Below are 25,510 nucleotides of genomic sequence, written 5' to 3'. Positions count from 1 at the left end.
TGCCTATGATGTATCTCTCCGTTGTACCTACAGTATGTATCTCTATCCATTGTAACGATGTATCTCTCCGTTGTACCTACAGTATGTATCTCTATCCATTGTAACGATGTATCTATCCGTTGTACCTACAGTATGTATCTCTATCCATTGTAACGATGTATCTACCAGTTGTTACAAATCTCTCTCTAGCATCTGTGGTCCTCTGAAGCTTAGTTGGTAGAGCATTGCTTTGGATGCCAGGATAGTTTGTTCATCCCCATGCATAAAACATATGCACACAGGACATAGTTCGCTTTAGATAAAAGCCTCTGCTAAATGGCATATATACACTGAGTGTACAAAACATTAAGGACACCTGCTCTTTCCATGACAGACTGACAAGGTGAAAGCTATGACCCCTTATTGATATTACTTGTTACATCTGCCTCAATCAGTGTAGATGAAGGGAGGAGGCTGGTTAAAGAATGATTGTTAAGCCTTGGGCAATTGAGACATGGATTGTGTGTGTGTGCCATTCAGAGGGTGAATGGGCAAGAAACATATTGAAGTGCATTTGAACAGGGTTGTACCAATAACTGCAACGCTTTCCCTTATGTATCAAGAATGGTCCACCAAACAAAGGACATCCAGCCAAATTGACACAACTGTGGGAAGCATTGGAGTCAAAATCGGCCAGCATCCCTGTGGAACGCTTTCGACACCTTGCAGAGGCCATGTCCCGACAAATTGAGGCTGTTCTGTGGGCAAAAGGGGTTCCTAATGTTTGGTATACTCAGTGTACATCTCACAGCCAATCCGCTAGAACGAACTTATTTACATAATGATACGTCTGAACCAATCCTCTTATGGTGGGTGTGGAGTTGTCCTCTCGCCGGCTAAATTCGTTCCTCAATGCGCACTATCAATCATTATAGTACTAGAATGGCGACTGCTGCGTGCGGTCGTCAGTGTAAAACAGGCGGTAATACTGCCAAATCACAAAAAGAACACCTGCGAAAAGGTAAAGACTCACAACGGAGACAGGCGGCTCTTTCTTTCTTGAACAACATATCTCTAGACGGACGACCTTTATATCATCTCAGCAATGGAAACCTCGGTCAAAGGGACGCCGCCGAGCTCCGAAGTCGAGACGCCGCCGGGGCACAGGCGATTGGACACCCTCAATTTTCACCGTGCACCTACGGAACCTTCCCCCATGTATCACCCTACTTGGCCGGTGGCGCTGCTACTACTGTGGCGGGGATTGGGGGACTGAGCCCAGTCCTACCTAATTTGGGTATGTCTACAGACACGGACGCAAGTGTTGCTGTGGGGTGCCGTGAGGTGTTGTTTGAGGGTGTAGACACTATAGTACCCCCAGATACCTCCCTGTCCCCCATTTCTGGACCTCAGACCTTCAATCCAATTGCCAAATCGCCATCTGTGCTCCTGACTCTGAATTCCGTGCCGGGGGATACACGTCAAAGGTGGGACATATTATCTAGATACTCAATTTTTATTAGGATGGTAAACAATCAGGGATCTGTCATGATGACCATCCGTCGGGACTGTAGGTGTAACTAAATGCTTTTGTATTCATTGTAACAAACATTGGCTGTTTCAACGTTTGACAGAATAGGCCTGATTTATAAAGGTGTTCTTACTTCCGCATATTGCCAACAGGTACTTTCATTATAGAAATCAATGGTTATTCAAATGGGAACAGTTTACTAGACCTACCTTCGAAATTGTCGTTTAAAAAAAGCAACGTTTTTCTCAAGGCAATAATATTATGATTATATATTTTTATATTGTCAGCTGCCCCATTTGAGAAAATCGTATCTGCCTGTCAAGGTCCGATTAAAAAAAACAACCTTGCAGGCAGCTACAAGTGCTGCACAGTATATCCCTAAGTAAAACTAAAGGCTCATCCAATTATTTGATATAGTTATTACATATTTTGTTTATTGGGTTGCTTATTTTAACAAATTTATCTGCTGTTTGTGTAAGTAAACATTACAATAATTGTCAGATCTTGTCCTGTGTTTTCATCTCTCCCTCCCCCACCCCACATTTTTCTGTCTTTCTCTCCTTCTCTCTGATCATCTTTTTTTTTAAAACAGACAATTACTTAAATGACTTCAATTCCCTGTCACATAAGATTGTAATTTTGGCTTTGTTATTCAAATATGTGATGTATAGAAATCTACAAGGTCTTCCTTTTATTTATTATTTCAAGAACATTGTTAATTCCCCTCATGTACAGACTTGGTTTACTTCCATATTCTACAACTCACTGAGAAATGATATGGTACTGCTTGCTATCTGTTGGTCCAGACATTAGACATGACAAATGTTGATGTTTTAATTGACATATTTTTGGGGTACTCCATTTTGTCGTAGATCACGGAATCATTCGGGCTCTCCAGGACCCGCAAGGGTGGCCAAGAAGGTCCACTTTATCAAGAGTATGAGGCAATATGACACAAGAGGCAGCAGGTGAGTTAAAGTAGTAGATGAGAATGCAGAAGATGTTGAGCAAACCATTATTCTAATGGAATTGACAACCAAAACATAACACTTTCTTCTGTAGACTCAGTGAGTGGGATCAAGAAAGGCATTCTAAGTGGCATTTTTGTGAACTCCATGACATACAGTCAATTAGTTACAATGAATTGATCATTGTAATGTCTAGAACAGAGGGAAGAAGATTGCAAAGGCCTTAAGAGTTTAGTCCATGAAGTTACTTCACAGCCAGTTCCATACTAAGCCCTGTTGCAATGCGAACGTATACATTTGGCTTTTAACTAAGAGACCTGCTGGAACTTAGATCGCTCACTTGGCTAGACCCCTAAATGAGTAACAGCAGGACTGTGTGAATTGAATCACTCTTGGAAACAAATCAAAACACCAAAGAGGTGTCCTGTGGAAATATAACCCTCTCTGGCAATAACAGTAAAACCCTTATGTAAGATGGGACTGAAATACCACGCTCAGGCTGCACCCAGCCTATTCTATCTCCGTTGAACTTTGTCTCTTACTCAATGTGTTTTCGTGAGTGAGTATAGGGCTACGGCTACAGCTGTTAGGTTGTCTTTAGAAAGAAAAGTTCCCCTGGGGACATGCATATAAGACATGCATCTAATCTGTTTCAACAAGGCAAAAACAGTTTTAGAACCCCACTCATTTCACCCTACCTGAAGATTACTTCATCATAGACAATATCACACCCATAGTCTCCTGTGTATCATGTGTCCAAAATGTGAATACAGTATCGCATGTTGCTGAACGTTGTAAGATCGTTTAGCAATAACCAGACCCATGTATTTAGAGTTGGGACACTGAGGTTTCTGCATTATGTGACCATTTTTATATGGCACTGCAGCCATGTTAGCGCCCCATGAACAGCCTCAATTTGTCGGGGCATGGACTACAATGTGTTGAAAGCGTTCCACAGGGATGCTGGCCCGTGTTGACTACAGTGCCTCCCACAGTTGTCAAGTTGGCTGGATGTCCTTTGGGTGGTGGACCATTCTTGATACACACGGGAAACTGTTGGTTGCAGTTCTTGACACAAACCAGCGCGCCTGGCACCTACCATACCCCATTCAAAGGCACTTAAATCTTTTGTCTTGCCCATTCATCCTCTGAATGGCACACATACACAATCCATGTCTCTATTGTCTCAAGGCTTACAAAGCCTTCATTTGACCTGCCTCCTCCCCTTTACCTACACTGATTGATGTGGATTTAACAAGTGACATTTATAAGGTAGCACCTTTACCTGTTTAGTCTATGTTATGGAACAAGCAGGTGTTCCTAATGTTTTGTACACATGGTGTAATGTCTAAAATGAGCATTATAGTACATTTACATGACACTTCAAAATGATATGGAGCCATGTTAGTGCTCCATTAGCATGGGGAAATAATAAAAAAATATTATGTAACTGAATGTCTAGAATTGGAACAATATTAAACATTCTAAAAGGTGGCCCAACTCTTTAATATATGGCTCTGGCAATAACCAGTTTCCCAACAATTCTGCTTATGAACTTGTATTTAGTCTATACAGAGCATTGAAGTAACTGTAAAACTACTGGAGTGGATGAGAAAGGGGATTTAAAAAGTGTATGTATTTCCCCCTTGGTGAGATAAGCTTCTCTTATCCAAGGTCTGGCCCGAGCTTTAGCTGCAAGGCTGAAATCCCAAAGGAGAGGCCGCGGCGCTGGCTGACGTTGTATGTTATTGACCGGTGTGTTGTGAGGACTGGCGCCTTTAGCGGCTGTGTGTAGATTTAGGCTGTTTATAGATAGGCCTAAGTGCTATGGCTGGGTGTTTACAGCTGCTTTGAGCTTACTCTGTAAACTGTTAGCAGATGTATACTGCATTGGTTGCATACACGTTTTGTGTAGTTTCTCACTCAAAAATGTCTTCTCCCGTGCTGCGGTTGACTGGCTGAAGTAGCTTTGTTGGCTGACGCTGTTTACATTGTTTTTGTCCTGGTAATGTACATTTTATATTTTAGTCATTTAGCAGACGCTCTTATCCGGAGCGACTTACAGTTAGTACATTCAACTTAAGATGGCGAGGTGGGACAACCACATATCACATTCATAGTAAGTACATTTTTCCTCAAAGTACACTACATGGCCAAAAGTATGTGGACACCTGCATTTCGAACACCTCATTCCAAAAGCATGGTCATTAATATGGAGTTGGGCCCCCTTTTTGCTGCTATAACAGCGTCCAGTCTTCTGGGAAGGCTTTCCACTAGATGTTGGAACATTGCTGTAGGGACTTGCTTCCATTCAGCCATGAGCATTAGTGAGGTCGGGCACTGATGTTGTGCGACTAGGCCTGGCTTGCAGTCAGCGTTCTAATTCATCCCAAAGGTGTTCGATGGGGTTGAGGTCAGGGCTCTGTGCAAACCAGTCAAGTTCTTCCACACGATCTCAACAAGCCATTTCTGTATGGACCTCGCTTTGCACAGGGGCATTTTCATGCTGAAACAGGAAAGGGCCTTCCCCAAACTGTTGCCACAAAGTTGGAAGCACAGAATTGTCTAGAATGTCATTGTATGCTGTAGCAAGATTTCCCTTCACTGGAATTAAGGGGCCTAGCCCGAACCATGAAAAACAGCCCCAGACTATTATTCCTTCTCCACCAAACTTTACAGTTGTCATTATGCATTCAGGCAGGTAGTGTTCTCATGGCATCCGCCAAACCCAGATTTGTCTGTTGGACTGCCAGATGGTAAAGGGTGATTCATCACTCCAGAGAATGAGTTTCCACTGCTTCAGAGTCCAATGTGCGGCGAGCTTTTACACCACTCCAGCCGAACGCTTGGCATTGCACATGGTGATCTTAGGCTTGTGTGCGGCTGCTCGGCCATGGAAACCCATTTCATGGAGCTCCCGATGAACAGTTCTTGTGCTGACGTTGCTTCTAGAGGCAGTTTGGAACTCTGTAGTGAGTGTCGCAACCGAGGACAGACAATTTTTTTTACGAGGTTCGGCACCAGTTCTGTGAGCTTGTGGCCTACTGCTTCGCGGCTGATCCGTTGTTACTCCTAGACAATTCCACTTCACAATAAGAAGAGCACTTACAAGTGACCGGGTCAGCTCTAGCAGGGAAGAAATTTGATGAACTGACTTGTTGGAAAGGTTGCATTCTATGACGGTGCCACGTTGAAAGTCATTGAGCTCTTCAGTAAGGCCATTCTAATGCCAATGTTTGTCTTTGAAGATTACGTGGCTGTGTGCTCGATTTTATACACCTGTCAGCAACGGTGTGGCTGAAATAACCAAATCCAGTGATTTGAAGGGATGTCCACATACTTTTGGCCTTGTAGTGTAGTTATCAGCAAAGTCTGAGCTAGTAAGAGGGAAAAGAGTCAAGTGTGATTGTGTTTTTTATTTTTTGGGAGGTGCTGTGGGATTATTTAACATGTTTTTGGAAGATGGTCAGGGACTTTGCTGTCCTAGCTTAATTTATATTTTAGTCAGATGCTCTTCTCCAGAGTGACTTACAGGAGTAATTAGGGTTAAGCGTCTTGCTCAAGGTCACATCGACAGATTTTTCACCTAGTCGGCTTGGGGATTCGAACCAGCAACCTTTTGGTTACTGGCCCAATGCTCTTAACTGCTAGGCTACCTGCCGCCCACAAAATGGTGCCCTTTAGTGGACTACTTTTGTACAGGGCCCATAGGGCCAGAGAACAGGGTGCCCTTTGCTGACTAGGACTTTATTTCTTCCCTGAACTCTGGGCTTCCGTGGCCTTCTGCATCTTCTCAATCATCTTCCCGGGAACTGTAAAATGCTTCAGTACAACTGTGGTCATTTTCAGGTCAGGGCAATGTTTGTAATCGTTACTCAGAGACAGGTCCTGGACATACTCTTCAATAAGAAGATGGGCCATTTCCACCTGTGGCTCTCATGTGCTGTCTCTCTGCCAACCAGTGTTTGTCCTGGGCATCGGCTGTATACTTGAGGTCAGCATGTTTGATGTAAGTCCTTCCTCTGGTGCCACCCATTCCTAAAGCCTTGTTTGCTCTGGACCCAAGAACAAATGTGCTCTCTTCATTCAGTCTGGAAGGGTCCCATATTGGTCCCTCATGCGCTATGGACTCTGATGTTTGGCTTAGGCATATTGCTATATGTAACAAGCTTGTCAGAGGAACTGACAGGAGCTGTTGTGCGCCCTTTCCGCTTTTTTGGAACAGAGCTGGTCCTTTGACTGGCCTCATCCTCCAGTTACGCCCGCTTGCCTGGAGGCTCAGGACCAGGACTTGCCACTGCCTCTTTGTCCCCATCTGAGAAGACCTGTTTGGCAGTTTCTGCAGGCTTCTCGTATCAGTTGCTCGGTCTGTATGTCCTCTTCAAAGTTCCTCTTCAGGAAGAAGCTGGTTCCACCATTGGGGTGCCAGGACAGAGAAGAGGTTGGGCTGAGCGGGAGCTGCCCTCCCTTAGGGGTGGGAGGACCAAGAGACCAGAGGTGGCAGAACGGAGTACTCTGGTTGTGTTAGTAGGGTTTGAGCAGAACCTGAAAGTAGGGAGAGGCAGTTCCTCTTGCGTCTCCGTAGGCAAGTACCATGGTCTTGTAGTGGATGCGAGCTTCTACTGGAAGCCAGTGGAGGAGTGGTGACATGGGAGAATTTGGGAAGGTTGAACACCAGGCATGCTGCAGTGTTCTGGATAAATTGTAGGGATTTGATGGCACAAGCGGGGAGCTCAGCCAACAGTGAGTTGCAGTAGTCCAGACGGGAGAAAACAAGTGTCTGGATTAAGACCTGCGCCGCTTCCTGTGTGAGAGAGGGTCGTACTCTACAGATGTGGTAGAGCATGAACGAGCAGGAGCAAGTCACTGCTTTGATGTTTATTGTCTGCGGTCACGCCAAGGTTTTTTGCGTTCTGGAGTGGGACACCGTGGAGTTGTCAACCATGATGGAGCGGTCTTGGAGCTGACGGGCCTTCCCCAGGAGGAAGAACCTGAAATGCCCAGTCCCTGAGGGTGGAGAGGAGGATCTGATGGTTCACGGTGTCGAAGGCAGCGGATAGATCTAGGAGGATGAGAACAGAGGAGAGAATCAGCTTTGGCAGTGCTGTAAGCCTCCGTGACACAGTGCTCATCTCTATGTCAGTCTTGGTTAAGTGACCCGTCTTGAAGCCTGACTGGTTAGGGTCAAGAATGTTGTTCTGAGCGAGTTAGTGAGATAGTTGGTCAGAGACGGCACGCTCAAGTGTTTTGGAAAGAAAAGAAAGAAGGCATACTGGTCTGTAGTTTTTTTTTTACATCAGAGGGGTCAAGTGTTGGTTTCATGAGGAAAGGAGTGACTCAGGCCTTTTTGAAGTCTGAGGGGATGCAGCCAGTGGTCAGGGATGAGGGAGGGGATGGGGTAGTGGTCAGGGATGAGGGAGGGGATGGGGTAGTGGTCAGGGATGAGGGAGGGGATGGGGTAGTGGTCAGGGATGAGGGAGGGGATGGGGTAGTGTGGAGGGGATTGGGTAGTGTGGCAGGGATGAGGAATGGGAGGAGGGGATGGGGTAGTGTGGCAGGGATGAGGAATGGGAGGAGGGGGTAGTGGTCAGGGATGAGGAGGGGATGGGGTAGTGTGGCAGGGGATGGGGTAGTGTGGCAGGGATGAGGAGGGGATGGGGTAGTGGTCAGGGATGAGGAGGTGATGAGGTAGTGTGGAGGGGATGGGGTAGTGGTCAGGGATGAGGGAGGGGATGGGGTAGTGTGGAGGGGATTGGGTAGTGTGGCAGGGATGAGGAATGGGAGGAGGGGATGGGGTAGTGTGGCAGGGATGAGGAATGGGAGGAGGGGGTAGTGGTCAGGGATGAGGAGGGGATGGGGTAGTGTGGCAGGGGATGGGGTAGTGTGGCAGGGATGAGGAGGGGATGGGGTAGTGGTCAGGGATGAGGAGGTGATGAGGTAGTGTGGAGGGGATTGGGTAGTGTGGCAGGGATGAGGAAAGGGAAGAGGGGATGGGGTAGTGTGGCAGGGATGAGGAATGGGAGGAGGGGATGGGGTAGTGTGGCAGGGATGAGGAACGGGAGGAGCGGATGGGGTAGTGGTCAGGGATGAGGAGGGGATGGGGTAGTGGTCAGGGATGGGGAATGGGAGGAGGGGATGGAGTAGTGGTCAGGGATGAGGAATGGGAGGAGGGGATGGGGTAGTGTGGCAGGGATGGGGATGGGGTAGTGTGGCAGGGATGAGGAATGGGAGGAGGGGATGGGGTAGTGGTCAGGGATGAGGAGGGGATGGGGTAGTGTGGAGGGGATGGGGTAGTGTGGCAGGGATGAGGAGGGGATGGGGTAGTGTGGCAGGGATGAGGAATGGGAGGAGGGGGTGTGGTAGTGGTCAGGGATGAGGAGGGGATGAGGTAGTGTGGAGGGGATTGGGTAGTGTGGCGGAGATGATGAATGGGAGGAGGGGATGGGGTAGTGTGGCAGGGATGAAGAATGGGTGGAGGGGATAGGGTAGTGGTCGGGGATGGGGTAGTGTGGAGGGGATTGGGTAGTGTGGCAGGGATGAGGAATGGGAGGAGGGGATGGGGTAGTGTGGCAGGGATGAAGAATGGGTGGAGGGGATAGGGTAGTGGTCGGGGATGAGTAATGGGAGGAGGGGATGGGGTAGTGGTCAGGGATGAGGAGGGGATGAGGTAGTGTGGAGGGGATTGGGTAGTGTGGCAGGGATGAGGACTGGGAGGAGGGGATGAGGTAGTGTGGAGGGGATTGGGTAGTGTGGCAGGGATGAGGAATGGGAGGAGGGGATGGGGTAGTGTGGCAGGGATGAGGAATGGGAGGAGGGGATGGGGTAGTGTGGCAGGGATGAGGAATGGGAGGAGGGGATGGGATAGTGTGGCAGGGATGAGGAATGGGAGGAGGGGATGGGATAGTGTGGCAGGGATGAAGAATGGGAGGAGGGGATGGGATAGTGTGGCAGGGATGAAGAATGGGAGGAGGGGATGGGGTAGTGGTCAGGGATGAGGAATGGGAGGAGGGGATGGGGTAGTGTGGCAGGGATGAGGAATGGGAGGAGGGGATGGGGTAGTGTGGCAGGGATGAGGAATGGGAGGAGGGGATGGGGTAGTGTGGCAGGGATGAGGAATGGGAGGAGGCGATGGGGTAGTGGTCAGGGATGAGGAGGGGATGGGGTAGTAGTCAGGGATGAGGAGGGGATGGGGTAGTGGTCAGGGATGAGGAGGGGATATGGTAGTGTGGCAGGGTTGAGGGATGGGGTAGTGGTCAGGGATGTGGTAGTGTGGAGGGGATTGGGTAGTGTGGCATGGATGAGGAGTGGATGGGGTAGAGGTCAGGGATGAGGAGGGGATGGGGTAGTGTGGCAGGGGATGGGGTAGTGTGGCAGGGATGAGGAGGGGATGTGGTAGTGGTCAGGGATGAGGAGGGGATGGGGTAGTGTGGAGGGGATTGGGTAGTGTGGTCAGGGATGAGGAATGGGAGGAGGGGATGGGGTAGTGTGGCAGGGATGAGGAATGGGAGGAGGGGATGGGGTAGTGTGGCGGGGATGGGGTAGTGTGGAGGGGATTGGGTAGTGTGGTCAGGGATGAGGAATGGGAGGAGGGGATGGGGTAGTGTGGCAGGAATGGGAGGAGGGGATGGGATAGTGTGGCAGGGATGAGGAATGGGAGTAGGGGATGGGATAGTGTGGCAGGGATGAGGAATGGGAGGAGGGGATGGGGTAGTGTGGCAGGGATGAGGAATGGGAGGAGGGGATGGGGTAGTGTGGCAGGGATGAGGAATGGGAGGAGGGGATGGGGTAGTGTGGCAGGGATGAGGAATGGGAGGAGGGGATGGGGTAGTGTGGCAGGGATGAGGAATGGGAGGAGGGGATGGGGTAGTGTGGCAGGGATGAGGAATGGGAGGAGGCGGTGGGGTAGTGGTCAGGGATGAGGAGGGGATGGGGTAGTGGTCAGGGATGAGGAGGGGATGGGGTAGTGGTCAGGGATGAGGAGGGGATGGGGTAGTGGTCAGGGATGAGGAGGGGATGAGGTAGTGTGGAGGGGATTGGGTAGTGTGGCGGAGATGAGGAATGGGAGGAGGGGATGGGGTAGTGGTCAGGGATGAGGAATGGGAGGAGGGGATGGGGTAGTGTGGCAGGGATGAAGAATGGGAGGAGGGGATGGGGTAGTGTGGCAGGGATGAGGAATGGGAGGAGGGGATGGGGTAGTGTGGCAGGGATGAGGAATGGGAGGAGGGGATAGGGTAGTGGTCGGGGATGAGTAATGGGAGGAGGGGATGGGGTAGTGGTCAGGGATGAGGAGGGGATGAGGTAGTGTGGAGGGGATTGGGTAGTGTGGCAGGGGTTAGGAATGGGAGGAGGGGATGGGGTAGTGTGGCAGGGATGAGGAATCGGAGAAGGGGATGGGGTAGTGGTCAGGGATGAGGAGGGGATGAGGTAGTGTGGAGGGGATTGGGTAGTGTGGCAGGGATGAGGAATGGGAGGAGGGGATGGGGTAGTGTGGCAGGGATGAGGAATCGGAGGATGGGGATGGGGTAGTGTGGCAGGGATGAGGAATGGGAGGAGGGGATGGGGTAGTGTGGCAGGGATGAGGAATGGGAGGAGGGGATGGGGTAGTGTGGCAGGGATGAGGAATGGGAGGAGGGGATGGGGTAGTGGTCAGGGATGAGGAGGGGATGAGGTAGTGTGGAGGGGATTGGGTAGTGTGGCGGAGATGAGGAATGGGAGGAGGGGATGGGGTAGTGGTCAGGGATGAGGAATGGGAGGAGGGGATGGGGTAGTGTGGCAGGGATGAAGAATGGGAGGAGGGGATGGGGTAGTGTGGCAGGGATGAGGAATGGGAGGAGGGGATGGGGTAGTGTGGCAGGGATGAGGAATGGGAGGAGGGGATAGGGTAGTGGTCGGGGATGAGTAATGGGAGGAGGGGATGGGGTAGTGGTCAGGGATGAGGAGGGGATGAGGTAGTGTGGAGGGGATTGGGTAGTGTGGCAGGGGTTAGGAATGGGAGGAGGGGATGGGGTAGTGTGGCAGGGATGAGGAATCGGAGAAGGGGATGGGGTAGTGGTCAGGGATGAGGAGGGGATGAGGTAGTGTGGAGGGGATTGGGTAGTGTGGCAGGGATGAGGAATGGGAGGAGGGGATGGGGTAGTGTGGCAGGGATGAGGAATCGGAGGATGGGGATGGGGTAGTGTGGCAGGGATGAGGAATGGGAGGAGGGGATGGGGTAGTGTGGCAGGGATGAGGAATGGGAGGAGGGGATGGGGTAGTGTGGCAGGGATGAGGAATGGGAGGAGGGGATGGGGTAGTGTGGCAGGGATGAGGAATGGGAGGAGGGGATGGGGTAGTGTGGCGGGGATTGGGTAGTGTGGCAGGGATGAGGAATGGGAGGAGGGGATGGGATAGTGTGGCAGGGATGAGGAATGGGAGGAGGGGATGGGGTAGTGTGGCAGGGATGAGGAATGGGAGGAGGGGATGGGGTAGTGTGGCAGGGATGAGGAATGGGAGGAGGGGATGGGGTAGTGGTCAGGGATGAGGAGGGGATGGGGTAGTAGTCAGGGATGAGGAGGGGATGGGGTAGTGGTCAGGGATGAGGAGGGGATGGGGTAGTGGTCAGGGATGAGGAGGGGATATGGTAGTGTGGCAGGGTTGAGGGATGGGGTAGTGGTCAGGGATGTGGTAGTGTGGAGGGGATTGGGTAGTGTGGCAGGGATGAGGAGTGGATGGGGTAGTGGTCAGGGATGAGGAGGGGATGGGGTAGTGTGGCAGGGGATGGGGTAGTGTGGCAGGGATGAGGAGGGGATGGGGTAGTGGTCAGGGATGAGGAGGGGATGGGGTAGTGTGGTCAGGGATGAGGAATGGGAGGAGGGATGGGGTAGTGTGGCAGGGATGAGGAATGGGAGGAGGGGATGGGGTAGTGTGGCGGGGATTGGGTAGTGTGGCAGGGATGAGGAATGGGAGGAGGGGATGGGGTAGTGTGGCAGGGATGAGGAATGGGAGGAGGGATGGGGTAGTATGGCAGGGATGAGTAGGGGATGGGGTAGTGTGGTCAGGGATGAGCAATGGGAGGAGGGGATGGGGTAGTGTGGCGGGGATGAGGAATGGGAGGAGGGGATGGGGTAGTGTGGCGGGGATTGGGTAGTGTGGCAGGGATGAGGGAGGGGATGGGGTAGTAGTCAGGGATGAGGAGGGGATGGGGTAGTGTGGAGGGGATGAGGAATGGGAGGAGGGATGGGGTAGTATGGCAGGGATGTGTAGGGGATGGGGTAGTGTGGCAGGGATGAGGAATGGGAGGAGGGATGGGGTGGTATGGCAGGGATGAGTAGGGGATGGGGTAGTGTGGCAGGGATGAGGAATGGGAGGAGGGATGGGGTAGTATGGCAGGGATGAGTAGGGGATGGGGTAGTATGGCAGGGATGAGGAATGGGAGGAGAGGATGGGGTAGTGGTCAGGGATGAGGAGGGGATGGGGTAGTGTGGAGGGGATTGGGTGGTGTGGCAGGGATGAGGGAGTGGATGGGGTAATGTGGCAGGGATGAGGAATGGGAGGATGGGGTAGTGGTCAGGGATGAGGAATGGGAGGATGGGGTAGTGGTCAGGGATGAGGAATGGAAGGATGGGGTAGTGGTCAGGGATGAGGAATGGAAGGATGGGATGGGGTAGTGGTCAGGGATGAGGAATGGAAGGATGGGATGGGGTAGTGGTCAGGGATGAGGAATGGGAGGAGGGGATGGGGTAGTGTGGCAGGTTGTCTGGCGGCTGGACCTCACTAGTCGCATGATTTCATTTGTAGAGAGGGGAGAAAGGTCGAGGCATAGGGTAGTTCTGTGTGAGTGAGACCAGTGGACTCAATAGGCTGAGTTAATGAGGAGTGGAGGTTGTCAACTTTCTTTTCAAAGTGGTTTGAAAAAGTTGTCCTCAGAGAGGGTTGAGGATTAACGAGGGAGGAGAAGGTGGAAAAGAGTTTCTTCGGGTTAGAGGCAGAAGCTTGAAATTTATAGTGGTATAAGTGGCTTTAGCAGCAGATACAGAAGAAGTAGAGAGGAGGGAGTGAAAGGATGATAGGTCCTCAGGAAGTTTTCACTCAGCTGCCCACAGCCCTGTTCTGTAAACTCGCAATGAGTCACTCAGTCACGGAGCAGGAGGGGATGGTCGAGCCGGCCGGGAGGAAAGGGGACAGTGCAAGTCATAGGATGTGGAAAGGGAGGAGAGTAGGGTCGAAGAGGCAGAATCAAGAGACTGAAGGGAGAAGGGTTTAGCAGAAGGGAGAGATGATAGAAGAGAGAGTAGTGAGGGAGAGAGAGCGCAACGATTGCAATGGCGCATGATTATCTGAATAGGGGCTGAGTTGCTAGGGTTGGGGAACATGAGACAGAAAAGGAAACCGTAGTGATCAGAGACCTGGAGGGGGGTTACAGTGAGATTAGTAGGAGAACAGAGACCTGGAGGGGGGTTACAGTGAGATTAGTAGGAGAACAGAGACCTGGAGGGGGGTTACAGTGAGATTAGTAGGAGAACAGAGACCTGGAGGGGGGTTACAGTGAGATTAGTAGGAGAACAGAGACCTGGAGGGGGGTTACAGTGAGATTAGTAGGAAAACAGAGACCTGGAGGGGGGGTTGCCGTGAGATTAGTAGGAGAACAGAGACCTGGAGGGGGGGTTGCCGTGAGATTAGTAGGAGAACAGAGACCTGGAGGGGGGTTACAGTGAGATTAGTAGGAGAACAGAGACCTGGAGGGGGGTTATAGTGAGATTAGTAGGAGAACAGAGACCTGGAGGGGGGTTGCCGTGAGATTAGTAGGAGAACAGAGACCTGGAGGGGGGTTGCAGTGAGATTAGTAGGAGAACAGAGACCTGGAGGGGGGTTGCAGTGAGATTAGTAGGAGAACAGAGACCTGGAGGGGGGTTGCAGTGAGATTAGTAGGAGAACAGAGACCTGGAGGGGGGTTATAGTGAGATTAGTAGGAGAACAGAGACCTGGAGGGGGTTACAGTGAGATTAGTAGGAGAACAGAGACCTGGAGGGGGTTACAGTGAGATTAGTAGGAGAACAGAGACCTGGAGGGGGGTTGCCGTGAGATTAGTAGGAGAACAGAGACCTGGAGGGGGGGTTGCCGTGAGATTAGTAGGAGAACAGAGACCTGGAGGGGGGGTTGCCGTGAGATTAGTAGGAGAACAGAGACCTGGAGGGGGGTTACAGTGAGATTAGTAGGAGAACAGAGACCTGGAGGGGGAGTTGCCGTGAGATTAGTAGGAAAACAGAGACCTGGAGGGGGGTTGCAGTGAGATTAGTAGGAGAACAGAGACCTGGAGGGGGGTTGCAGTGAGATTAGTAGGAGAACAGAGACCTGGAGGGGGGGTTGCCGTGAGATTAGTAGGAGAACAGAGACCTGGAGGGGGAGTTGCCGTGAGATTAGTAGGAAAACAGAGACCTGGAGGGGGGTTGCAGTGAGATTAGTAGGAGAACAGAGACCTGGAGGGGGGTTGCAGTGAGATTAGTAGGAGAACAGAGACCTGGAGGGGGGGTTGCCGTGAGATTAGTAGGAGAACAGAGACCTGGAGGGGGGTTGCAGTGAGATTAGTAGGAGAACAGAGACCTGGAGGGGGGTTGCAGTGAGATTAGTAGGAGAACAGAGACCTGGAGGGGGGTTGCCGTGAGATTAGTAGGAGAACAGAGACCTGGAGGGGGAGTTACAGTGAGATTAGTAGGAGAACAGAGACCTGGAGGGGGGGTTACAGTGAGATTAGTAGGAGAACAGAGACCTGGAGGGGGGGTTGCCGTGAGATTAGTAGGAGAACAGAGACCTGGAGGGGGGTTACAGTGAGATTAGTAGGAGAACAGAGACCTGGAGGGGAGTTGCCGTGAGATTAGTAGGAGAACAGAGACCTGGAGGGGGGTTGCCGTGAGATTAGTAGGAGAACAGAGACCTGGAGGGGGGTTACAGTGAGATTAGTAGGAGAACAGAGACCTGGAGGGGGGTTACAGTGAGATTAGTAGGAGAACAGAGACCTGGAGGGGGGTTATAGTGAGATTAGTAGGAGAACAGAGACCTGGAGGGGGGTTGCAGTGAGATTAGTAGGAGAACAGAGACCTGGAGGGGGGTTGCCGTGAGATTAGTAGGAGAACAGAGACCTGGAGGGGGGTTACAGTGTGATTAGTAGGAGAACAGAGACCTGGAGGGGGGTTACAGTGAGATTAGTAGGAGAACAGAGACCTGGAGGGGGGTTGCAGTGAGATTAGTAGGAGAACAGAGACTTGGAGGGGGGTTACAGTGTGATTAGTAGGAGAACAGAGACCTGGAGGGGGGTTGCAGTGAGATTAGTAGGAGAACAGAGACCTGGAGGGGGGTTACAGTGTGATTAGTAGGAGAACAGAGACCTGGAGGGGGGTTACAGTGAGATTAGTAGGAGAACAGAGACCTGGAGGGGGGTTGCAGTGAGATTAGTAGGAGAACAGAGACCTGGAGGGGGGTTACAGTGTGATTAGTAGGAGAACAGAGACCTGGAGGGGGGTTGCAGTGAGATTAGTAGGAGAACAGAGACCTGGAGGGGGTTGCAGTGAGATTAGTAGGAGAACAGAGACCTGGAGGGGGGTTACAGTGAGATTAGTAGGAGAACAGAGACCTGGAGGGGGAGTTGCCGTGAGATTAGTAGGAAAACAGAGACCTGGAGGGGGGTTGCAGTGAGATTAGTAGGAGAACAGACCTGGAGGGGGGTTACAGTGAGATTAGTAGGAGAACAGAGACCTGGAGGGGGGTTGCAGTGAGATTAGTAGGAGAACAGAGACCTGGAGGGGGGTTGCAGTGAGATTAGTAGGAGAACAGAGACCTGGAGGGGGGTTACAGTGAGATTAGTAGGAGAACAGAGACCTGGAGGGGGGTTGCAGTGAGATTAGTAGGAGAACAGAGACCTGGAGGGGGTTACAGTGAGATTAGTAGGAGAACAGAGACCTGGAGGGGGGTTACAGTGAGATTAGTAGGAGAACAGAGACCTGGAGGGGGGTTGCAGTGAGATTAGTAGGAGAACAGCCTCTAGTAAAGATGTCAAGCGTATTGCCTGCCTTGTGTACTTATTGTACTAATAAGTGCAGTACTAATGCTGTTTCTGTAGCCTGACACTGCGCATGTTTTGTGTGCCTGTACTTGCTATCTATGTCCTGCAGGATTATGCTGATTTGTGCCAAGCGGTCTCTATGTGCTGCTTTCTCAGTGCTGCCCTATGGAGAATGTATTCACCTCAGGTACAAACACACAACCCCAACCAACTACAGGTGTCATGTATCGCCCTCAGGAAAGGAGTTGTGTTATAATGATCTCTGGCTTTAATGTGGAGCTGCATGATGGTGACATGAGTAGTTTCTCTTCCTGCCCACCCAGTGACCCAAAGCTGGAGGCTCAGAGACAACGGCTGTCCTCTGGGGTTGCCTCTGACCTGTTCCCTGGCCTGGAGGGCCTTGGGGTGGAGCTAGGGGCATATGGAAAGGTAAGGTTGAACTGGAGAGTGCGATTACGTACGTTCGGTCTGTGCTTTGTGATAGTTAACATGTCTTTCCTCATCAGACGGTATCGTACGCCCGATTCCTTTTCCCAACTAATGCCCTGGTGAGGTCGAAGAGCAGTGGACCACTAGAGCCCAGCACAACACAGACACCCCTGTCCCGTTACCGAGGCAATGGCCAGAAGAACTACACCAACCCGTCTCGACTCAACAGCACCATAGGACAGGACCCAAGTATGCTCCACTTCACTGGAATAGAGGCTTACATGCTCTCTCTCTCTCTCTCTCTCCTCTGGCAAATTGTTTTTGCAATCATTACTGTGTGTGTGTGTGTGTGTGTGTGTGTGTGTTCTCATTCGATTTAATCCCCATTTTTACAGGTATAGAAGACCTGGCAGACTATGATCCCTACCTACTCAGTGACCCTCAGTGGCCTTGTGGGAGACACAAGAGAGTTCTTATATTTGCATCCTATATGGTAAGCATTCATATACAATTATACATGTAACACACACCTCAACACATGACTTTGACTAGACAATACATCACAAGACACACTGACAGTCCAGAATACACTTATTTTGTACAGTGGCACCATTATAAACTAAAACGATAAAGCAATTTTATGACTAGTAAACTTTACTGCACATAATAAAAATGACATATTATACCATGGCATTGTTGAGTAATTGATTCTGATTGGCTTGAAGGGCATTCTAGAGCATGCGTTATTTCCCTATAACACACGGTACAATTAAATGGTTATATATCTTACATGTTCTGTGTTGGAACTGCTTTTAAAAGTGAAAGTCGAATTGAACACATTTATTGGCATTGTTGAATTTGATTTTCATAATGGCAAGCTAGGACTGATGGTTTGGTTAGCTAAACTACCAAGTCTATTTGGTTACTAAGGCAACTACTGTCAACTTGCTAGCTACTTCAGTGGATGTTGAACACATTTCTACTTGCAAATGAAAACATTTCTAGTGGTAAATTATAGCCATGGTATAAAAGGGATAATCAACTCGGGGCTCTACTCGTTTTCTGGAAAATAATGCAGAACACGCAGCCCCTTGTAGATGATGGAATATCTTACATGGAATCTCTATAAATAGGATGAAAGCAAAGTTCTCATATTTATCAATCAAATGTATTTATAAAGCCCTTTTTACATCGGCCGATGTCACAAAGTACTATACAGAAACCCAGCCTAAAACTCCAAACTGCAAGCAATGCAGATGTAGAAGCACCGTGGCTAGGAAAAACTCACTAGAAAGTCAGGAACCTAAGAAGAAACCTAGAGAGGGACCAGGCTCTGAGGGGTGACCAGTCTTCTTCTGGCTGTGCCGGGATGAGATTATAGCAGAACATGGCCAAGATGTTCAAACGTTCATAGATGACCAGCAGGGTCAAATAATAATCATAATCATCACAGTTGTTGTAGAGGGTGCAAGAGGTCAGCACCTCAGGAGTAAATGTCAGTTGGCTTTTCATAGCTGAGCGCTCAGAGTTAGAGACAGCAAGTGCGGTAGAGAGAGGGAGTCGAAAACAGCAGTTCCGGTACAAGGTAGCACGTCTTGTGAACAGGTCAGGGTTCCATAGCTGCAGGCAGAACAGTTGAAACTGGAGCAGCAGCACGACCAGGTGGACTGGGGACAGCAAGGAGTCATCAGGCCAGGTAATCCTGAGGCAAGGTCCCAGGGCTCAGGTCCTCCGGAAGGGGGTGAGAGTGTGAGAGAGAGAACTTAAATTCACCCAGGACACCGGATAAGACAGGAGAAATCCTCCAGATATAACAGACTGACCCTAGCCCCCCGACACACAAACTATTGCAGCATAAATACTGGAGACTGAGACAGGAGGGGTCAGGAGACACTGTGGCCCCGTCTGGCGATACCCCCAGACAGGGCCAACCAGGCAGGATATAACCCCACCCACTTTACCAAAGTACAGCCCCCACACCACTAGAGGGATATTTTCAAACCACCAATTTACTACCCTGAGAAAAGGCTGAATATAGCCCCCGAGGATCTCCCCCATGGCTCAAACCCGAGGGGGGCGCCAACCCGGACAGGACGATCATCTCAGTGACTCAGCCCACTCAAGTGACGCACCCCTCCTAGGGACGGCATGGAAGAGCACCAGTAAGCCAGTGACTCAGCCACTGTAACAGGGTTTGAGGCAGAAAATCCCAGTGGAGAGAGGGGAACCGGCCAGGCAGAGACAGCAAGGGCGGTTCGTCGCTCCAGTACCTTTCTGTTCACCTTCACACCCCTGGGCCAGACTACACTCAATTATAGGACCTACTGAAGAGATGAGTCTTCAATAAAGACTTAAAGGTCGAGACCGAGTCTGCGCTTTCACATGGATAGTCGGATGTTTCATAAAAATGGACCTCCATAGGAGAAAGCCCTGCCTCCAGCTGTTTGCTTACAAATTATAGGAACAATAAGGAGGCCTGCATCTTGTGACCGTAGCGTACGTGTAGGTATGTACGGCAGGAACAAATCGGAAAGATGGGTAGGAGCAAGCCCATGTAATGCTTTGTAGATTAGCAGTAAAACCTTGAAATCAGCCCTTGCCTTAACAGGAAGCCAGTGTAGAGAGGCTAGCACTGGAGTAATATGATACAATTGTGGGGTTCTAGTCAAGATTCTAACAGCTGTGTTTAGCACTAACTGAAGTTTATTTATCTTGTTCCCTGTCTTCCAGACGACTGTTATTGAGTATGTGAAGCCGTCGGACCTGAAAAAAGACATGAATGAGACGTTCAAGGAGAAGTTCCCCCATATCAAACTGACCCTCAGCAAGATAAGAAGGTGCAGACATGAACACAGATGTAACATGTCAACACACTATTTTTTTAAAATCCACTGTCTATATCTACAGTGAGGGGAAAAAAGTATTTGATCCCCTGCTGATTTTGTACATTTGCCCACTGACAAAGAAAGGATCAGTCTATAATTTGAATGGTAGGTTTATTTGAACAGTGAGAGACAGAATAACAACAAAAATATCCAGAAAAACGCATGTCAGAAATGTTATAAATTGATTAGCATTTTCATGAGGGAAATAAGTATTTGACCCCCTCTCAATCAGAAAGATTTCTGGCTCCCAGGTGTCTTTTATACAGGCAACGAGCTGAAATTAGGGGCACACTCTTAAAGGGAGTGCTCCTAACCGCAGCTTGTTACCTGTAAAAAAGACACCTGTCCACAGAAGCAATCAATCAATCAGATTCCAAACTCTCCACCATGGCCAAGACCAAAGAGCTCTCCAAGGATGTCAGGGACAAGATTGTAGACCTACACAAGGCTGGAATGGGCTACAAGACCATTGCCAAGCAGCTTGGTGAGAAGGTGACATTTGGTGCGATTATTCGCAAATGGAAGAAACACAAAAAACTGTCAGTATCCCTCGGCCTGGGGCTCCATGCAAGATCTCACCTCGTGGAGTTGCAATGATCATGAGAACGGTGAGGAATCAGCCCAGAACTACACGGGAGGATCTTGTCAATGATCTCAAGGCAGCTGGGACCATAGTCACCAAGAAAACAATTGGTAACACACTACGCCGTGAAGGACTGAAATCCTGCAGCGCCCGCAAGGTCCCCCTGCTCAAGAATACATATACATGCCCGTCTGAAGTCTGCCAATGAACATCTGAATGACTCAGAGGACAACTGGGTGAAAGTGCTGTGGTCAGATGAGACCAAAATGGAGCTCTTTGACATCAACTCAACTCGCTGTGTTTGGAGGAGGAGGAATGCTGCCTATGACCCCAAGAACACCATCTCCACCGTCAAACATGGAGGTGGAAACATTATGCTTGGGGGTGTTTTTCTGCTAAGGGGACAGGACAACTTCACTGCATCAAAGGGACGATGGACGGGGCCATGTACCATCAAATCTTGGGTGAGGACCTCCTTCCCTCAGCCAGGGCATTGAAAATGGGTCGTGGATGGGTATTCCAGCATGACAATGACCCAAAACACACGGCCAAGGCAACAAAGGAGTGGCTCAAGAAGAAGCACATTAAGGTCCTGGAGTGGCCTAGCCAGTCTCCAGACCTTAATCCCATAGAAAATCTGTGGAGGGAGCTGAAGGTTCGAGTTGCCAAACGTCAGCCTTGAAACCTTAATGACTTGGAGAAGATCTGCAAAGAGGAGTGGGACAAAATCCCTCCTGAGATGTGCGCAAACCTGGTGGCCCACTACAAGAAACGTCTGACCTCTGTGATTGCCAACAAGGGTTTTGCCACCAAGTACTAAGTCATGTTTTGCAGAGGGGTGAAATACTTATTTCCCTCATGAAAATGCAAATCATTTTATAACATTTCTGACATGCGTTTTTCTGGATTTTTTTGTTATTCTGTCTCTCACTGTTCAGATAAACCTACTATTAAAATTATAGACCGATCATTTCTTTGTAAGTGGGCAAACGTACAAAATCAGCAGGGGATCAAATACTTTTTCCCCCCACTGTATGTCTGAAACTCCCCTTTGTATCTTTGTCTCCAAACCATGCATTTACAAATGCAAATCCTGCATACCTGCCTACCATGAACACCCATGTGTAACTGATAACCTCCCTCTTGTTTGACAGCCTGAAGCGGGACATGCGTGCGGTGGGAGAGGAGTGCAGTCTGCAGCCAGTCACGGTGGCCATGGCCTTTGTGTACTTTGAGAAGCTGGTGCTGCAGGGCCGCCTGAACAAGCAAAACAGGAAGCTGGTGTCTGCTGCCTGCGTCCTGCTGGCAGCCAAGATCAGCAGTGATCTGAAGAAGCAGGAGGTCCGACAGCTGATTGACGTGAGTGACGTAAATTCTTACATGTATATTTTAGTAATTTCTTACATGTACTTTTGCTCACTGGTTAACTAAGTTTGTTCTCTATTAATTGTTAGTGATCGTAGTTAGATTCATAGCCATCTTAACACTACCCCCCCCCCCCCCCCCCCTCCCCCCGCCGTCCATGGTTGAGCAGAAGCTGGAGGAGCGTTTTCGTATAAACCGCCGGGAGTTGATTCCATTGGAGTTCCCTGTCCTGGTTGCCTTGGAGATGGGGCTCTACCTCCCTGACAGCAAGGTCATGCCGCACTACCGCAGGCTGGTGCAGCAGGGCTAGGCTGGAGCCTGGAGGTGGCCTGAATCACTGGCCTTGGGCCAGTTTGGATATTTAAGTCCTGGTGATATTGATTGGAAATGCTGATCCTGGATCATCACCTGGAGGGATGCATCTTCTTCCCTAGAATATGTTTAGGTGTAGCAGGTCAGCCCAGCTGACATGTCCCTTATTCAAATTGGGGGGGGAAAATGGTTTAGGTGCTCAATATTTATTTTGAATTGTTCTTTATCATGATATGACTTGATATGACGGATTAAGAGTATTTTCCGCAAAGATATTGGACTGATTTTTCTTTGTTTTGATTCTAATTGCGTCCACTTGTACCAAACTTATTTCTGTGGTGTGTATTGCATTCTGATCAATATATATTTTTTTTAAACCATGTTGTACAAACAGTACAAGTTAAATATTTATTGAAAAATAGCTCAAACTGGGTGTGGGGTGGCATACCAATGGGGGCGTCTTTAAGTACACACAGAGAGGAGGCTTTGATGTTGATGGTTGCCATATCAGTTTGAAATAATTTAATTTACTGTCCAAAGGTGCAGAAAAGTCATTTTTATGTGTAAATGGTGCCTGGTGGTGTTGTCTTTGCTCATTTATAGCTCAAATCAGTTTATTTGTTGCGTACACTGATTTGCAGATGTTATCGCAGGTGCAGCGAAATGCTTGTTTCTAGTTCCAACAGTGCAGTAATGTCTAGCAAAACAACACACCCAGATACAGTACCAGTCAAAAGTTTGGACACCTACTCATTCAAAGGTTTTTCTTTATTTTTACTATTTTCTACATTGTATAATAGTGAAGACATCAAAACTATGAAATAACACATATGGAATCATGTAGTAACCAAAAAAGTGTTAAACAAATCAAATTAAGTAGCCACCTGTTGCCAAGAGTGTGCAAAGCTGTTATCATTCTCTCAACCAGCTTCACTTTTCCAACAGTCTTGAAGGAGTTCCCACATATGCTGAGAATTTGTTGGCTCCTTTTCCTACACTCTGCGGTCCAACTCATCCCAAACCATCTCAATTGGGTTGAGGTTGGATTATTGTGGAGGCCAGGTCATCTGATGCAGCACTCCATCACTCTCCTTCTTGGTCAAATAGCCCTTACACAGTCTGGAAGTGTATTGGGTCATTGTTCTGTTGAAAGACAAATGATTGTCCCACTAAGTGCAAACCAGATGGGATGGCGTATCGCTGCAGAATGCTGTGGTAGCCATGCTGGTTAAGTGTGCCTTGAATTCTAAATAAATCACTGACAGTGTCACCAGCAAAGCACCAAGATGGGAACCACACATGCAGAGATCATCCGTTCACCTACTCTGTGACAAAGACACTGCATTTTGAACCCAAAATCTCAAATTTGAGAAGGACCGATTTCTACCTGTCTAATGTCCATTGCGCATGTTTCTTGGCCCAAGCAAGTCTCTTCTCATTGTTGTCCTGTAGTAGTGGTTTCATTGCAGCAATTTGACCAGGGCCTGATTCACTCAGTCTCCTCTGAACAGATCATGTTGTGTCTGTTACTTGAACTGTGAAGCATTTATTTGGACTGCAATTTCTGAGGCTGGTAACTCTCTCTAATGAACTGATCCTCTGCAGCAGAGGTAACTCTGGGTCTTCCTTTCCTGTGGCGGTCCTCATGAGAGCCAGTTTCGTCATAGTGCTTGATGGTTTTTGTGACTGCACTTGAAGAAACTTTCAAAGTTCTTGACATTTCCCAGATGGACTGACCTTCATGTCTTAAAGTAATGGACTGTCGTTTCTCTTTGCTTATTTGAGTTGTTCTTGCCATAATATAGACTTTGTATTTTACCAGATAGGGCTATTTTCTGTACACCAGCCTACATTGTCACAATACAACTGACCGGTGCAAACGCATTAAGAAGGAAAGAAATTCCACAAATTAACTTTTAACAATGCACACCTGTTAGTTGAAATGCATTCCAGGTGACTACCTCATGAAGCTGGTTGAGAGAATGCCAAGAGTGTGCAAAGCTGTCATCAAGGAAAAGGGTGGCTGCTTTGAAGAATCTCATCTCAAATATATTTTGAATTGTTTTAACACTTTTTTTTGGTTAATAAATTATTCCAAATGTGTTATTTCATAGTTTTGATGTCTTCACTATTATTCTACAATTGAATGAGTAGGTGTGTCCAAACTTTTGACTGGTACTGTTTATATCTCAGTGCGTGAATGCATGCATACATACAGGACAAAAGTATAAACACAACATGTAAAGTGCTGGTCCCATGTTTCCTGAGCATAGGCCCACACTTTACGTGTGTGTGTGTGTGCATGCGTGCGTGTGCGCACTTGCTAGCTTGTTGATATGACTATTTCTTCACTTGCTGTGAAAATGACACATCAATCATTGGTCTTAAAGTCTCAATATGATTGTTTGTGAGGGAGGGAGTTCTGGGCTGGCCAGAGTGCCACTTTAAACTATACTGTAGAAGCATCAGCCATTCCGTTGTATCATTTGTTTAGAACTTGTGGTTTTGTACAGCTTGGATGTTTTTGTATTTGCCTTCTTGGGTTGGCACTGTAGCTGCTTTTAACTTCTTAATTTTGTACTTTAAATCCACACTCACTTGATTTTGTACTTTAAATCCACACTCACTGTGCAAACCACTGCCTATTTGCTGGCAGTGTCGATCTAGACCACAAATGACTTTTCTTCTGTGACGGTTGTTAAATCAAACTTCCTATCATTACTTGGTTGCTGTTCTGTCAACATCCAGGGATAGGATTTGCAATAAGACTTCTTACCTTATTGTTCAATGTGCTGGATCATCCACGAGCCAGTTGTCATATTTTTAAGTTCTCAGGAAATATCTTTGAAATAAAGCCCCACCCCCCCATGGATCTGGGATCATGGGATTTATCAAACAAACAAAAGGAGATCTCTGGACTGAGTGCAGGTAGAAAGCAGTTATTTGTGTGTGAAATGTCCTAAAGTTACATGTATTTAGCTATTTTACAGTATTTCTCGTATTTATTTTCATCAGTGTTGGCTCATGCCACTCATCATACAGTAAGAAGTGCCTAAAACCACAGTTTAATAATGATCTGTCCTATCCAGATGTTATTCCCGCTTATTTCACTTGTCTTGTTGCTGTTGAGTGTTCCACCGCACCTGTGGAAATCATGGAAAATTGCAGACTGCTTAATGTATCTTAGTATCTGGACAGACCTACTGTTATGTGAATCTCATTGTGTGTGATCTTGGAGAAAATGTTTTGTACAGTAACATGGAGAATTGCTCATTTCTGCTGTGGTGTGAATTGGTCTCCGTTTTGCAAATGTATGCTTAAATTACCTCCTGTCATTTGTTTAGAATGTGAAAATTTTGTGCTTTATGGATGGTCTCAATTTTGTAAAAGTAGTGTTCAATTATAAAACGTTTTTTTTCTGAC

At 48.6% G+C, this 25,510-nt stretch overlaps 1 protein-coding gene and 1 pseudogene across 2 annotated transcripts; one reads left to right on the top strand and one right to left on the bottom strand.

Moving 5' to 3' along the window:
• Positions 1–883: 883 nt before the first annotated feature.
• Positions 884–25,510, top strand: LOC106567209 (CDK5 and ABL1 enzyme substrate 2). Of its 2 annotated transcripts, XM_045693227.2 has the most exons (9): positions 884–1,466; positions 2,383–2,478; positions 16,623–16,700; positions 16,837–16,942; positions 17,020–17,191; positions 17,338–17,435; positions 19,673–19,779; positions 21,565–21,769; positions 21,945–25,510. In XM_045693227.2, the coding sequence occupies exons 1-9, from the start codon at positions 892–894 to the stop codon at positions 22,083–22,085; spliced, it is 1,578 nt and encodes a 525-aa protein (XP_045549183.1). In that variant the 5' UTR covers positions 884–891; the 3' UTR covers positions 22,086–25,510. The 2 variants fall into 2 exon arrangements, with proteins under 2 accessions (XP_045549183.1, XP_013991705.2); XM_014136230.3 differs by lacking the exon at positions 16,623–16,700.
• Positions 6,129–7,074, bottom strand: LOC106567310 (deoxynucleotidyltransferase terminal-interacting protein 1 pseudogene; annotated as a pseudogene).

This window comes from Salmo salar, chromosome 13 (genome assembly GCF_965601325.2).
Source record: "Salmo salar chromosome 13, fSalSal1, whole genome shotgun sequence".
NCBI classification, from domain to species: Eukaryota; Metazoa; Chordata; class Actinopteri; order Salmoniformes; family Salmonidae; genus Salmo; species Salmo salar.
Note: the sequence above shows the minus strand (reverse complement) of the source record. Positions and strands in the feature narration are given on the sequence as shown.